The 16,242-nt window shown below is 38.0% G+C and overlaps 1 protein-coding gene and 2 long non-coding RNA genes across 4 annotated transcripts in view; all 3 read right to left on the bottom strand.

The window, feature by feature from the left end:
- Positions 1-2,064, bottom strand: part of LOC148739253 (uncharacterized) — a 17,749-nt gene extending 15,685 nt beyond the window's left edge. The window contains exon 1 of the long non-coding RNA XR_015997344.1: positions 162-2,064. This is a non-coding gene — a long non-coding RNA (uncharacterized LOC148739253). The remainder of the gene's footprint in view (positions 1-161) is intronic.
- LOC148739251 (uncharacterized) overlaps positions 1-6,963 on the bottom strand; it is a 23,676-nt gene extending 16,713 nt beyond the window's left edge. The window contains exon 1 of the long non-coding RNA XR_015997345.1: positions 5,863-6,963. This is a non-coding gene — a long non-coding RNA (uncharacterized LOC148739251). The remainder of the gene's footprint in view (positions 1-5,862) is intronic.
- Positions 6,964-7,376: 413 nt separating this feature from the next.
- On the bottom strand, positions 7,377-11,976 carry LOC148739254 (tachykinin-like peptides receptor 86C). 2 transcript variants are annotated; one of them, XM_088749848.1, is made up of 3 exons: positions 11,631-11,976; positions 11,484-11,540; positions 7,377-10,831 (listed from the first exon to the last, which is right to left on the bottom strand). In XM_088749848.1, exon 3 carries the CDS (start codon positions 10,800-10,802, stop codon positions 9,771-9,773), a length of 1,032 nt encoding a protein of 343 aa, XP_088605974.1. In that variant the 5' UTR covers positions 10,803-10,831; positions 11,484-11,540; positions 11,631-11,976; the 3' UTR covers positions 7,377-9,770. The 2 variants fall into 2 exon arrangements, with proteins under 2 accessions (XP_088605974.1, XP_088605973.1); XM_088749847.1 differs by having other exon boundaries at positions 11,638-11,975.
- Between the last annotated feature and the right edge of the window lie 4,266 nt (positions 11,977-16,242).

Raw genomic sequence — 16,242 nt, forward strand, 5'->3', positions numbered from 1 at the left:
TCCCACTCGGCTGCAATCAGAGTTTGAACAAGTAGATAGGGAAACTCATTTTTAATTAGTTGAGACCAGAGAACCATCGGCTTTGATAATGAGTAGTGAGGTGCATTAAAAGCAAGAGTCATTAATATAACGTATTGTCAAAAAACACGATAATTTCCTACCTCAATTTCTACATAGGACACTTTTAGTTGTCTAGGGTATCTTTGGACAACAGCGGTGCACTCGGAATTGAAATAAAAGAAATAAAATGAAATTATGAGTAACGATATTATCGCTAAAAGTATTTAAAAAAATTATGGTAAAATTGGCCCACTTCGTTTAATAATAATGATAGCAATCATTTAAAATTTTAAACCATATATCTACTTATTTAAAAATTTAAAAAATATTAATATGAATGTTCACGACTGAGAACTGATTGCAGGCGCGTAGCGTCCTATACGCATATACGCACGTGCGTACTTGAAGTGACTAGAAAATTTTGAAAACAATGTTGTGTTTGCGCCAAGTTTGCCCAAAGTAAGGGCAAGACGCTTTGTTCTTTGCTTGGAAAGATCCATGAGAATCATTTGTCCTGGTATGCAATACGAACAGGCCTTAGCTATTATGAATCTTCCAACTGTGAAAGACCACCATGAAAATATGTGTACAGCAACATTTCGCGATATAATGAACGATCCTCAGCACAAATTAAGCAAACTTTTACCGCCCCGCTATGTAAGCTCTCATAGGTTAAGGCACGAGCGTACCTTTGCTTTGCCCCTTTGCAAGACAAATAGACTTAAAAACATTTTTTTTTTGCTTCGGCCAGAATAGTCAACAGCCACAAATAATGTACAAGTTCCCCCTACGACGAACTACAAATTTTTTAATAATAAGATGAATACATGTACATAGTAATTTTTATTTTATATCTGTGAATACGCAATTCAGTTCATGCTGCGAAGTATTTACCAATAAAGTATCTATCTATCTATCTATCTATCTATCTGTATTCACACGACTATTTCGAACAAGAAGTAAATAACGCATTAATTTTCGCTCAGTTTACCTAGGTTTCTAGATCATATATACTTGTGCGTACTTGAAAAAATGACCATGTCACGCGCCTGGATTACAATATATGAGAAAAGAAAAAAATTAGCATTATTAAAATATCAAGACCTAAAATTATGAGTGCAGATGTAGATCAGCTACAGCGAGGGTGAAGTCTTCTGAGACCTCGAGTGGTTTAATCGGGACTCTAGAACCTCTTACGCATCTGCGCACAGTTCTTAATATAGCAAATGAGAATTATATCGGAGCCAGGAAATGACACTGGCGTAGGGTTCATTATTCTTGTTCGAAAGCTTATTTGTGAGGGTTCTTAAAAAGTTCTGACAGTCAAGTCCTATGCTTCCGTTTGTACCGAACTCCAACGGTGTAAAAGTTCCGATTTCCACATCCATCGCTCTCTGGTTGTATTTCCTCTTCTTCCCGTTTTCTTGCTTGCTTTTCTTGCTTGCTTTCTTATCGCAAGGTTTTTATTATTTTGCGTTGTTTTTCCTTTCTCTTCGCATTAGCCTAAAATTGCGTAGGATCATTTAACGTTCCTTTAATCTGATTCTTAATAAAAGAGTTACAATGCGCAATTTATTTTTCTTTTAGAGAAAACAACAATCTGCAATCTTTATTTTGATTTTATTCCGTTACAAATACAATGTCGACATTAGGCTTTATCTCTGTATTTTTTTAAATTGGAATTTACAATATTCATCTTTATCTAAATTTTCTAAGAGAAAATAGTTTGGTTTTATTAACTGAGTTAATAATGTTAATTATCCACCGGAAAGGGCTTCTAAAGCTGTTTCGAGCGTTGGCCCAGCGTCAAAGCTAAGGTTCTGAAATAAGTTTCAAGCGTTTGAGTCGCACCACGCTTTCCGGTAAACTTGCTGAATCATTGTTTGCGTTTTAGAAATCTTTCCTAATTGCATGCGAATTCATCAATCGCAATCTCTTTTTTTCTCTTTTTCTTGTTCATTTTCTGGCGCGGCGTACAAAATTGTCTTCGCGCCAAATCTACGACTTATCAGCTAATCACCGGTTAGAGTTATTGATCCATATTTATCAAAAATTTTGAAAATTTTATCAAACCACGCTGTCCTTTGAAGAGTGAAGGCGTGTCTTTCCGATGATGAAGTTGAACTCTGGGTATAGAATTATGCTTACCTTGTTAAGAGGAGCCACTGAAAGAAGTATCCTGTGCTGTAACAGAAGGTAAGCAATCCCTTTGAAAAATTTAATCTGAATCTGCCGCAGTAAGCTAAACGAGTCGCTTCTTCTTAGTGAAACAAATCAAGACGTGTTGGTTGTTTGGTCTGCAGTTTCTCTTGGACTCGAAGTTGAATTGAGTAAGGGTGTTAGCCTCTGCAGAATCACAAATTAAGGTTGTAATAACTTTTGATAGGATCAATTTTTCGGTCGGAGCTTGAAATGTTGCACGAATACAGCGAATATACCTTACATAAAGGACATGTCTGAGAACAGATCTCGCCCATCTCACAACCCTTCAATATCCGTGTCGCCCACAAACCCATGACTACACTAAGTCAGCCGCTAACAAACCAGGACCAACCGAAGAACAGACAGGGAGCGGCCAATAAGATCAGTTACTCCGACTGCCACGCCTCCTACATCGGAGATACTGAAAGAGACCTCACAACAAGACTGACTGAATACAAGCGAGCGACGTGGAAAGGTGATGTCAATAATCATATTGCTTAACATCAGAGACCTGCGTGCCCCACTATTGACTGGGACTCTGCGCAGAGCCCGATCTACAGCACTAACTACTTTTAACGAATGACTGTGGAAAGCTGAATTACTAACGTAGAGCAGACTACCCTCAAAAGGTGTGTCAACTACAACCAGTGCCATACAAACGACTCGTTAACATTACGAACGAACCGAGTAGAATGACCTAACTTTACAAACGGATCGAAACAAACAAATCACTGACGACCGACTAACGCCGTTTGAGTCCTACAGCCAATAACATCACGGCAAAACTGACCAATCATTTTTACGAAAGTTAACTGGACTTAGACTGGACTGAACATTTACGGGCCAAAACTATTCACTTGACTTTGATGGTGACTTCCGCTCAGATTGTTAAAACGTCAATCACCACTGCCGACAGCAGTCCTTCTCGGGACCAAATCTCACCCGGACGATCAGACCACACTATCACATGACAATGGATTCTTTTTTTCACCAAAATATATAAGGATGCAAACTACTTCAATGATGAGGGTGCAGCGTGGCACACAATTTCCTGCCTTTTTTGTCTCTCTTAGAAGAAAAAGGGGAGCGGGAATGCGGTACAGCTTTTTGTTATCATTTGAGATTAAAAAGTTTAATGCTGAATGTACATTAACGGAAATTAAGCCAGGTCTCGTTCTTTTCTTTTCCACATTTGTGGTTCTTCAGATATATCATTGTTCTAAGTTTAAGTAACGCAACAATTAAAACATTTATCTTAACGAATCGTACGGGAGTTTATTCATGTAGTAAATAGCTAGCTAGTAAAGATCGAGCAGTTTGGTTTACGCTTGCTCCACTGAGCTAAAAAGGTTGAAGGCACAGAACACAACTTAGCAGAGTGTGGTTAGAAGCGTTAACTCAATCGTCGGGTAGGATACGCTTAATTCTCGTGGGGCAGCGTCCACACTGATTACAAGTATATCTTACTGAATTGCCTTTTGTAGCAGCAACATTCATGTGCGAATAGAACGTGATTAGTATGCGTTTGGATAGCGATTAATTATTTCATAACGGAAGCCTCATACCAATGTGGATTAAGAAACATGAGTCATGCTCAAGGAGTGGTGAGCACACTAACATCACAGATTTCGAATTTATTAGTGCGACTAGTCTTTTAGGAGCTGACACGTATGTAATGTCAAGATTTGTGCCCGCAGTAAATTTACTTGCGCGCGCTTAAAGTGATACCTGGTGCGGACGATCGGTCCTTTGGTAACGTAATGAACCAAATTCTTTAGGCTTGATGGGTAACTAGCGACAAAGTTAGATTAAGAGTCAGCAATCCATATAGAGGTATGCCTCCACTATTTTATTCAAACAAAAACATAACTGTTTATTTCTCATTTCTTGATTCTTAGGCGCCACAGACCTCTCCCCTTCTCTTTGCTTAATTCAACGCTGTAGGATGATTGCTTAAGAGCCTGTCCACGAGAAAACCGAGCAAAACAAGGCAGGGGGCGATAAACCTCAAATCACCGATTTGGCTCAAACTTGGCACAAATGCTAAGTATCATTAGTTAACAAATGTGTGAAAATAATAGGTCAAAATATTTAATTTCCTGGGGGATATCGGGTCCCCCTGGGAAAACCTCCATTCCCTGCATTTTTTGCATAATTATTTAGCTAACTTTGCATTGGGGCTGTGACAAACTGAAAATCCATCTGCAAATTCAATCAACTGGGTTGTATTTTATATCTATCAGACTTCTAGAAAATTGAATTGTTTTAACTTTTTCATTTCAATTCTTCCCTTACCTCTCACTTAAGTAAAGACGACTTTTTCTGGTTTTGACAAAATCCACAAATAAGGGTATTTTAAGGCCCAGTATCTCCGGTGAGCAACCACTTCTGATCATTATTCTATATGGGCAGTGAAAACCATCACTGGACTTCCAAAATCAGTAATAAAATTTTTGAACAAATTATTTCATAGCTTGTGCTGACGTGAAATTTACATCTACCTCCCGCTTTTTACCTTAAAATAACTTGAAATTTACGAGAAATTTCCCAGAGTATCGTTTAAACATGAACGAGGAGAGAATATTTGAATAGGGCAAGTCGAACCAATTTTGAGAACTTTTTTCGCAGCCGGTTCCAGGCTGTGATTGCTAACAGATCTTTTATTTTGAATCTTGAACGTCATATATACTTCCAGTTTTAATGAGCTTCTCGGGATATCGCAACGGTTTATGGCTCTTCGTGACTTATAAACAGCTTTAAATATATTAGCAGAAAGCTAAAAAAAAAAACAACATCAGCATCGATTTGCAACCTTATCAACATTATCATATTCAACCATCCGGTGAATCAATGGAAGTCTTTATATCACGCACGAAAAACAGAACATATTGATCGTTTAAAGAGACACGTCTTATGTAAATTGAACTACAGACTTTGCATTATGGCTTTGACAGACACAAACAATCATGACCACTCAGACTCGATTAGTGATTACGCTTAATAATGAATATCGTTTGTTAGGTAAGCTCCGCTTAACATTTTGACAAAAAGCAAATGAGCTGAGTGGACTCTTCCTTCGCCGATCAGTTGACAAGAGAACACGCTGATTCGATTGTTGTATTCGTAGGTTCGATAAGTAAACATATTAGTTCGATGAAAAACACACTGGCTCAAGCACACAGAAGTTCAAAGCTGAAACAAAAGCATCCACCAATGCTGCTTAAGTAAACCAATGGGAGCCAGCAAGTACACAATACAGAGCCACTTTTAAAAAAAGCATAGACCTTGAGGCTCATTCGGCTCGTTTAGGCTCAACATTAGGATGGGCTGCGGATGATAGAACAAGGAATACTCTATATGCGCGCTAAGTTGTAGCTCTCATAATATTTATTGGCCCGTTCAGTGCATGGACATTAGTTGCCCTGTATTCTGTATTTTAGCTGAACAATGTTACAACATGAGAACAGATTTCCTTCTAAACCCACAATATTCTGAAACAAGTCGTAGTCCTAAGGACATTCTGTTGTTTTTTTCTGCCCAGGTTCTGAATGCATAATAAATTCGGGTTTATGCGGAAACCTTGCCTAAAACGATTCTTACCTTCTTGTCGAATTTCAGTAAAATCGTGAATAAAGCTCTGCTATCTGTAGGCAGCTTTTCAAACAACAAATCTAGTCTCCCTTTTAAGAGTCAACAATATTCTGAGGGACTGGGGATGTCGAAATTTGTGACCGCGATGAAAAGAAAACTCGACCGAGTTTCAACCGCGGTCGGCCCAGGCCATGCTTTTCAAATACTTTTCACCTGCATGTGGGTTTGGTAGTAACTCCGTGTGGAAACCGTTCGAAGGCTACGCTTATTTTTTTTTTAACATTTCAGGCGCCTAAGTTCGCGCATGGATGTCCCTAAAACCAAGAACAGGAACGAAAGCCTGGGACTGAACCACATAACAATACAAAATTGCGAATGACAAAACGGTACGAGGGTCTGAGCACCAGTTTTAAAGCAAGCGCTCTTTGAACGCGGTCGGGCAATAAATGAAGCTTTATTGAGGTGTTTTTGACGTAACTTTGACTTCAAAATTTTATTTTTTACGCTGATGAAAAAATATATTATTGGGAAACTATGAAAGAACAATTTGCTTTCAGTGGAAGCAAAAAAATGATCAAATTGTAGGTCATTTTATTTCCTGGTGATTTTATCGAGTTGAACAGCTGTCAGCCATTCACAAAACTACATTGTGTGGGGTAATTTAGTAGCACAAGTAACATTGCACCGAACAAACAAAATGCAATTACGTCCATTAACAAGTAGGAATACAGAAGGCGCCAGAACCTTGATTAGAATTTCCTCTTCCAGCAAAGAAATTACATAACAAAAGCTTCTCTCATATATTTTGTTTTTTCGATTTTCTTACGCTGTCTGCAGATAAAAAAAATTGAAATGAAAATAAATGGACGTTTGACAGCATTCGGTATTTTAACGACGTGTAGGTGAGGACCTGTGTGAATAATTGATAAGGGAGACATCAGTCAAGCTTTGAAATAACAAATATTGCTGTTGTTTTCTGTTTCCTCAGTAAAAAAAGCAAAAACAGTTTTTCGAATCACTGAGAACCTAAACGTCTATGGATATGAGCGATACATTGTTGCTTGGTTACAGAGTCTTTCATATTTTCAATGTGCCACTCAGTACACTTACCTAAGCATCTTTATTGGCACGACTAATGGTAAAGGACCTTATTAGTAAGGTTTCATAGTGGGTGGATTTACCATGGTTGGGAATCTCGCTTTTATGCGGACGCTTTCAGAATTAATCTTATTAACCACGACTCTTTGTGAAAGATTAATGATAGAAACAATACCGTCTTATTGCAAAATTTTTTTGATAAAATGATGTCGCAGTAACACAATGTAATAAAAGCCAGGTTTACTGCCTTTCGGTAACATGACTCGTTTCGTTTGGCACGAATAACTTTGGAAATATTTATCTCGAAATTCCATTCAAATAGCGTGCGTGAGATCTGAATCTTTCGACGATGAAGGGTTTGTTTGTTGGCTCCAACCCTCACGAAAAGAAAGTTTTCTTGTGGACTTTTAGGACATAAAAAGGAAGACTGAACAAGAACAAAAGTTTAATTGAAAAAAAAGTCTCGGTAAACCCCCCTTCTTCCAGTTGAAAATTATTTCACATGTCTATCGCATTGGATCTTGATGGAAATATAAATGAATAAGCTTATGGGTATCCAAAAAAATTATTTTTTTAGTCGAATAGTTGTTTTCGTTTGCCTGCCGTCCTTTCTCCCTCCCAGTTTGGATACATGAAAACCATATTGAATGTCGAAGACCAATGAATGGCATAATATGGTCACATCTTCCGAGTTAATACGGTTTTTATAACTAAACGTTTCTGTCATGCCCGTCCACGAAAATTAAAAGGACAAGAAACATCCTATCATATCCTACCGGCTTGGCACACAATGAAAAACATTGGTACAGTGCAATTATCATTAGAAGACGTTATCCTTGTTATCATCATTTATTTTACTTTGTTTTCCATTTTAACAAACTTAAACTATCCGAGGCCCTCTTTGAAGACTGTTATACTGAAATAAAGAGAGAAATTATGATTACGAAAAATACAACGCATGCAAATACACCTGATTAGCGCTACCAGAAGCACTGAAGAAAAACGATCATTTACAGGAGTCCAAAACAAGATACTCTGCCTATTTATACATCTAAACTTGTAATCTAAATTAACTCCGGGCCCCAATTCTCGAAGGTCCCGCTAACTTAACAGGGCCGTAAAGGTGTTCTGGTTTCAAGATGGGGGTTCAAACGTTTTGGGAATTAAACAATAAAGCTAGCAGCTAAAGAAACAAAATGGACAGGTTATGGGTTCATAGCCTGCTTTTCTATTCTTTAACTTTTGATTATAAAATATGGCTTCGAGCTCCTTAAGTTGGCAGGACTTTCGAGGAACGGTCCCCTGAAACAAATTTTGCAATGATCGCTTTAGGAAAATCCTTCATTCGCCACTTGTTGTAAGTCTGCTAGCAAGTATTAGCTGATAAGGAAACCCTTGTTATGATGTTCCTTTTGCCTTTGGGCTATCTATAAATCCGAGTTAAATTGACAAGTCAGTAGAATCAAACTCGTATAAGTAGCTCGATTGTCTAAGCTGTTTTACTCAGAATCTCGCCCAACACTATTCGCCTCCTTTGTGCAGACCAAGACGGAAGAGTACTGTTAAATGCGGTCCCACGAGGTATTCAGCAAAAATTTTCTCAATACACATTTCTTCTTTCTTACATGCAGTCCTGCCCTCAACAAAAATGGTTTTCTAAAGTGCTCTTGTCAGTGCATGTAAGTTAGCTGAGGCTGGATCGTTCGAAGTAAACCGCTAGTTGGGTTCTAATTATTACTACTTGCGAGTTCTCATATCAACATCTCAATTATGTCATTTACTTACTGACATCCTGCTACGCGTATTTTCTGCTTCTAATAGATCAATCTATGTAAAAGGACATGTGATGTTTGGACGCTGAAACTCGGAGGTGACTGGCTCGCTACCAAAAGCACTGAAGAAAACGACCATTTACAGGAATCCAAAACAAGATACTCGGCCTGCTTATACGTCTAAACTTGCAATCTAAATCAACTCCGGGCCCCAATTCTCGAAGGTCCCGCTAACTTAACAGGCCCGTAAAGGTGTTCTAGTTTCAAGATGGAAGTTCAAACGTTTTGGGGATTTTTCAATAAAGCTGGCAGCTAAAGAAACAAAATAGACTGGTTATGGGTTCAGAGCCTGCTTCTCTATTCTTCAACTTTTGATTATAAAATATGGCTTCGAGCCCCTTAAGTTGGCAGGACTTTCGAGGAACGGTACCCTGAGAAAAATTTTGCAATGATCGCTTTTGGAAAATCCTTCATTCGCCACTTGTTGTAAGTCTGCTAGCAAGTATTAGCTGATAAGGAAACCCTTGTTATGATGTTCCTTTTGCCTTTGTGCTATCTATAATCCCGAGTTAAATTGACAAGTCAGTGGGATCAAACTTGTATAAGTAGCTCGATTGTCTAAGATGTTTTACTTAGATTCTCGCACAACACGATTCGCCTCCTTTGTGCAGACCAAGACGGAAGAGTACTGTTAAATTCGGTTCCACGAGGTATTCAGCAGAGATTTGCTCAATACACATTTGTTTTCTTTCTTACATGCAGCCCTGCCCTCGACAAAAATGGTTTTCTAAAGTGCTCTTGTCAGTGCTTGTAAGTTGGTTGAGGCTGGATCGTTCGAAGCAGCCAGCTAGTTAGGTTCTAATTATTACTACTTGCGAGTTCTCATATCAACATCTCAATTATGTCATTTACCATGTGACATCCTGCTACGCGTAGTTTCTGCTTCTAATAGATCAATCTCTTTGATTTTTCTTTTCATTACATTGATCCTGCAAGGTTGAATCTTATATGTTTTTTTAATATTTTCTACATCTTAAGGTAATGGAATTAGTAATGACTAAAGGATGTAGATTGCGGTGTTGATTCTTCCTGGACAGCTCCTTTTTCAAGTTGTAAAAGGACATGTGATGTTTGGACGCTGAGACTCGGAGGTGACTGGCTCCTTTTTCTAGTCACCATTCTTACAAATGCTATATTGATCTTGGTGCTCAGGGAAATGTACAGCCATGGGTTGATGGCGCTGTTAGCGTGACCAAACCAAAAACACACAAACATGACAATCGGCTGAAGAGTTACCTTAACGTTCCATGCTTTCATGACAAATATCATGTGAACCACGTGTGCAGGAAGCCAGCAAAAGGAAAACGCACAGGTTACAATAATGAGCATCCGAACCACTCTTCTCTTAGATGTCTCGTGTTGCTGTCGATTCCCTGTTACATGCTGATTTCCAGGTGCGACATGGAACCATAACCTCCTTGCAGTTATAGTGTACAGAAAAGAAATAACACTCAAAGGGATCAGATAGTTCAATACCACAAGGTAGAGGAATAGGCCTCGGATAGCCTTAAATGGATCACCCAAAACGTAAACAGATAGCCTGCATTGGGAATTGTGGTCTTCCACGGTTTGAGCAGCTGGAAAAATGGACATTGAAGCCAGTGAAAAGATCCAAATCAATGGAACAGTTAGTTTAGGTTTCCGAAACCAAAGATAGCGGCGAAGGGGATGAACAATGGCATAGTACCTATCCACTGCCATGACTGTCAGACAGAGAATGGACGCTGTTAATGTGGCATAGGCAATGTATACCACACCTTTGCACATGACTTCTCCAAATACTCCTGGTATCATCCATAAGCCGTCTGTATGTACTTGGGAAATCGACCAGGGCATCACAACCAATGCCACCAGCACATCGGCGATAGCCATGTTGACGAACATAAAGCTTGTCAGTGATCTTACCTCAGGTTTCTTCCACACGATGTAGATAAGGAGACCATTCCCTGCAAATGTTACGAGCATCGTGATGGCGTAAAGGACTGTGAGGATGATCACTTCGATCTCATTTAATACCATGCTTAATTTCTTTTTGGTCTGTTGTTTAGCTTTAATGGAATGAGAGAATTATTATTATTATTATTTTTATGAATTATGTGCAAACGTAACTTTCGTGATCCTTTAAATTTAATTCGAAACAAACAAACAGGGATGGAGAAAAAGGAATCGATTGCAAACTCCCACGGAAAAAAAAAACTAAGCAATTTATATTTATTTGAGTTGATTTTACTCTTATTAGAGCAACGATCTTTTGGGATGTCAACAGAGTTTCGGGAAACAGGTAAATGTGGCTTCTCATGATAGATAATTAGCAATGAATCCAAGAATTAAATTGCATGTCATGCTCTACGTCCAGGTTCATGTTTTGGTTTAAGTTAAAAACATTCCTATTTTATTTCGTAATTCTGTTGACCTTCACCCCTCCCATTCTGGATGTAAATACTGGTCACCGTTGATAGTGTCTTAACGAAGTCAGTAGTTACCATTTTCGTAATGCAAAATCCTGCATATTTTCTAACAGGAGCCATTCCGCTGAAAAACGAAGACTCTACAAAATTATTTTTTCCAGTTTCATTCTGATTCCTTCATTCTCTCACATTACGTTATTATTTGTTCTCTTCATGTGAAGATCAAACGTATTAAGAAAATATAACATAAATTGAGAAATTTTGAATGTCTCATCATAGCATTATAGTATACCTGTAATTGACTGAAATGAAAACTGTTGCCAGGCTATTGACTTGGGACTTCCCAGTACTAAATTATGAGAAAGAAAGAAAAGAAATACACTTTAAGAACATCGAGACAAGAGTTGTTTTAAGGGTGATCTAAGGTATGACACATTACCATTTACCTCAAGGAATTTGTAGAAAAGTCTGATGGACAGGCTTGATGCTTTAGACCATGGTTTTGAGAATTAGCCTGATTCCTTACGGATGTAACTATGTTGAAGCCTGATCAGTCCATTAACCATTTCAGAGAAGGAGATTCATTTTTCAAATAAATTTGTCTCACGCACAAATCACCTGGCGGCTGGACGGGAATTCAATACTTTGAAGGTTTTATGCTTTTACACTTCTAAAAAATAAAAAGACCGCTTACGTGTTAAAACCACGCACGGAACGCTTATACGTCTTCCCCTCTAACAATCAAGGAAAATTAGGAAGCACAACACTCAACCCTATATAATGTGTTAAAAATAGTGAAAGTTCAACCGACGAAAACCTATTGGTAGTTCAGTTGAGCTTACAGCAAGGGCGGTGCATTTATTAAAAGTGTGTTGTGAAAAATAGACGTGGCGTTTTTGGCTGTAACACCTGGCTTATTGCATCTTGCAGTGGGATATATTCTAATTTATCGCTCAAATATGACATACGAAACTTTATACCACGAAAAAGACACCGTCGCTAAACACGGTAGCGATCGCGTTTTAGGTTGCTCATTAGTGTTAACGTTGATCGTATTACTGAGGGAAGGTAGCGCATTTTTACACGCACACACACGTAAAGGATGGCACAACTGTAACTTGCACAATTTTTAGAAAGAAAATTTAGGTCTGAGTTGTTTGGTTGTACTTAAAACTATAATATATCTGGAGGTGTTTTAAATGGTATCTATTGTTTCCAACTAGTGATAGCGATGGCGCTTTAGATTATTCATGATTGTTGATCTTATTACTACGGAAGGGTAGCGCATATATATGCACACACACGTGATGTTAAGCAAGAATAGTAAGATGGCACAACTGTAACCAGCACAACTTTTAAAAAGATAGTTTGGGTTTGGGTTGATTGGTTGTTTAGAAGAAGTAATATATCTGGAGTCGTTCTAAATGGTAATTAATGTTTCCAACTAGGGGTAGCGATGGCGCTTTAGGTTACTCATGGCTGTTGATCCTATTACTGCGGAAAGGTAGCACACTTATACACTCATTCACACGCGATTTTAATTAAAAAAAAACGTAAAAGATAGCACATCTTTTAAAAGAAAGTTACGTTTTGAGTTGATTGGTTGTACTTAGAAAAAATTTTATATCTGGAGGTGTTCTAAATGGTAATTAATGCGACAAAGTTTCCAATTTTTTAAACAGGTTTTTTTTCAAAAATTTATCTGGTCATTGCGAGTCACAAACTTGAATAATAACAAAATATATAAAATATTTCCTCTACTAAAGGAAATTGAAGCTTAATTCAAAAGAGGAGCTAATTCTGTTCCTCGAATTTGTAGATTTTGCATTGCAGGTGCTCTGCATTTCAAGTAACATCCCACTATTTATTTTCCTCACGGCCTCAGGAACAGGAAGACCAACCAAACGATTTTAATTTTAATAAATATGAAAACTGGGGGAAAAGTTGGAAAAATAATGAAAAGGGAAAATGATTTTTGTTTTTTTTTTTCCAAATACTTTCCTTGTGGCTTTATCGAAACGTCGTAGCATCATTTTCGAAACAAACGTAAGGCAGCTGTAAGTCATTGTCAGACCTCAATAGAGATAACTAATGCACTGTCTTAACTAATCCCAAATAAGTCTATTTGTACTAAATAGAAGTAACCAATACTTCTAATGATAATACACAATGTAAATTTGGATGCAAGGAGGCTTGCATCTGTGTTTTATGTAAAATTTTATACTACAAAGTGGTTGATGATTTCCTAAATTCCCTTCCCAATAATTCAGAAAATATATTCGTGAGAGAAATGATTTTTAAGGAAATAAAGTAGAAGTATCTAAAATAATCAAAAGGCGCATTTTTTTCCTCGCAAACAAACATTTTAGTTGAAAAACCCTGCCTCTGGAAACTGGAACATATTTCCCTTATGTTCATCATTTAACCATAGTTAGTAGAGGTTAACTATGATTTAACTTACAAACTCAGAAATTTTTGGTGTTAAATAACTTCAGAATAAAGTTGTAGAGTCCGTTACTGATTCAAAAAAAATTTTCCCATCAACGAACCTCTTCCCATCAACGACCCCTTGGAGTGGGTCGAAAATAAAGTGGTCTCTATGATCACCACTTCTGGTAATGCTAATCACACTGTTCAGGTCAATCGCAAAAAGAGATCTGGTTGTGTGTGGAGTTCAAAAGAGGTACCTCAGCCTGAGTTCTTCGCAATGTACAATCAGTACATGAATGCACTGGATCGATCTGACCAGATTCTAACCACCCGCAGCGTGCATCGCAAAGCTATGAGGTGGTGGAAGACCTTATCTTATCATATGACTTATATTGGTGTTGCTAACGGTTTTATTTTATTGTTTTTAGAGAACACCAGGCAAACAATCCGGATAATCCTGCCCTCAGAAGGAGCGCGCCGATGGTCCCCTTGCCTCAGCTGATCAAACCATAATTTTTATATCTTCTTGTTCAACCTCTATTTGGAGGCGAGTGGGGTCGGTTGTTATAATCTTAGCTCTGGCGTCTTAAGTGCAGTCGATAGGCTTCTTTCGATTTGACCCGTCTACACGGCTGGTCTCTTCTTGGTTTATAACACAAACTTAGCGCGTACCGAAACTCGATACTTCTGAATAGGCTACAAGGAGTTTTATTCTTGTGTAAAACTGTGGAATACTACACCTACATAGAATAAATGAAACTACAAGTTCGAATCCCTGGATGAAATCCAAACTTAACCCTTTACGGTGCCCAATTTACATTTACCAGTTCAGTTTATAAAACCTAATTGTCTAATCAAAAATGGGTTTCCATGTCTTCTTGTACGAACTCTTCTTGCAGGCGAACGGGATTGAGTGAAAGGATTCTTAGCTCTATCTCCGACGTTGTAGGTGCAGCCGTTCGGTCTGTTTTCTCGATTTTTCCCGTCTGTATGGTTGCTATCCTCTTCTACAGCACGAACTCAACGCTTGCTGAAACTCAGGAATTCTCAGTGCATACACTACTGGATTGACAAAAGAGTTTGAATAATTTAAATTGTTCACTAGGTAATAAAACGTCCAAGGTATTGTTGTCTTTGTATAATAGATTGAAATACTCATGATAACTAATGGAAGACAACTAATTAAAGCCAGCATGGATACAAAAAGTAAAGTCGTTGTTAAGCGTTTCCTTCGCAGAGCCCTGTTTTGATGCTGTGAAGCAACTCTTTCGTGTTGAAGATTTCTCTAGATCCCGATGTTGATTATTGTTAGACTTAACAGGACGGTCATAAAAGCATACAAACCAGGTTCCAGTAAACTAAAAACCGATGACAGAGTAAGCATTGAAGACAGTAAGACAGCGAGTGTCCAAAGTATGAAAATAGCGATGCTGCAAGATCTTTTGGACAGTGATCGGTGGTTAAACATCCAATATACGGCATAAAATCTATCACAGGATATGAAGGCTGCAGATAGAATTGAGCCGGACGCAAGAATGGCATCGAGGCAGCTGAAGACTAGATAAAAGCCTTGTCTTGCTGTCCAAAGCTGACATGGACTTGAATGAAAGTCAGTGTTTTGATAAAGAGAAACTATTTTGCTACTCTCCACTTCGGTTGTTTTGTTTGCTTGCCTATGAACGAATGAATAAATGAATAAACTTTAATAATTACTCCTGTACAGTCTTTTCAGCAACTATTTACAATGGTAGACAATTTACAATCACAAATGAACAACTTAAAATAGGGTAATAAAAATGAAAAATAAAATATATATATGCATATAGCTCTTTGGCATACAAAGCTTTGCTTTCATGTCCAAATTGAGCACTCTATCTAGGATGAGTCATTGCCGTTGCAATTGCGCATGCTCGCTGGTTTACTCTAGTTTGAGCACTCTGGCATGGCTTAGACGATACCACAAAGGTTGGGTCGTTTGGGGTGACCGTCTCGGTTCTCCCCCATCCTAGCATTAGCACTGCACTGATGAGGCCCAGAAGGCCGAAACAGTACTGTCTGCAGTTAAATATATATATATATATATATATATATATATATATATAAACACGATTTATTCCGCTAAATTTAACAGTGAAGTCCATAGACCTGACATCTATCTCATTACATGTGCAGATAACAAATGTCAACATGGACACCAGGTTTATCAAAGCGTCGTTTTCACTCTAAGGGTTATTTCTTGCTAACATTTTTAGAGCTGAATTTAACTTTTACTTCAGAAGAAAACATTCGTGATCAGAGTTTGTTTTATTTTAAAATTTTCCTTGATATAAAAAAGTGATCGGTATCAGTATGATAAAGAGGAAATTAGAAGTAAACGATATTCAAAAGAAAAACACGAACTAACGGGAAACCAAGTTTGGTTCCAAGGTAGCGATAGCTGAACATGCAGTCTTCTTTATTCCGTTTCGCTTTTTTAAATAATGTCTTAAGCGGACAAAGCATAGTGTCCTTAAGAAGGCGACTGGTAAGGTCTGACCAACAACTTTAGAGCTATAATCATCCTAATGATGAAGAGTTTAAATCGTTTGTGACGTGACAAGATATTATGCAGTGTTGGATAA

This window comes from Stylophora pistillata, chromosome 2, assembly GCF_964205215.1.
Source record: "Stylophora pistillata chromosome 2, jaStyPist1.2, whole genome shotgun sequence".
In the NCBI taxonomy this organism is placed as follows: domain Eukaryota; kingdom Metazoa; phylum Cnidaria; class Anthozoa; order Scleractinia; family Pocilloporidae; genus Stylophora; species Stylophora pistillata.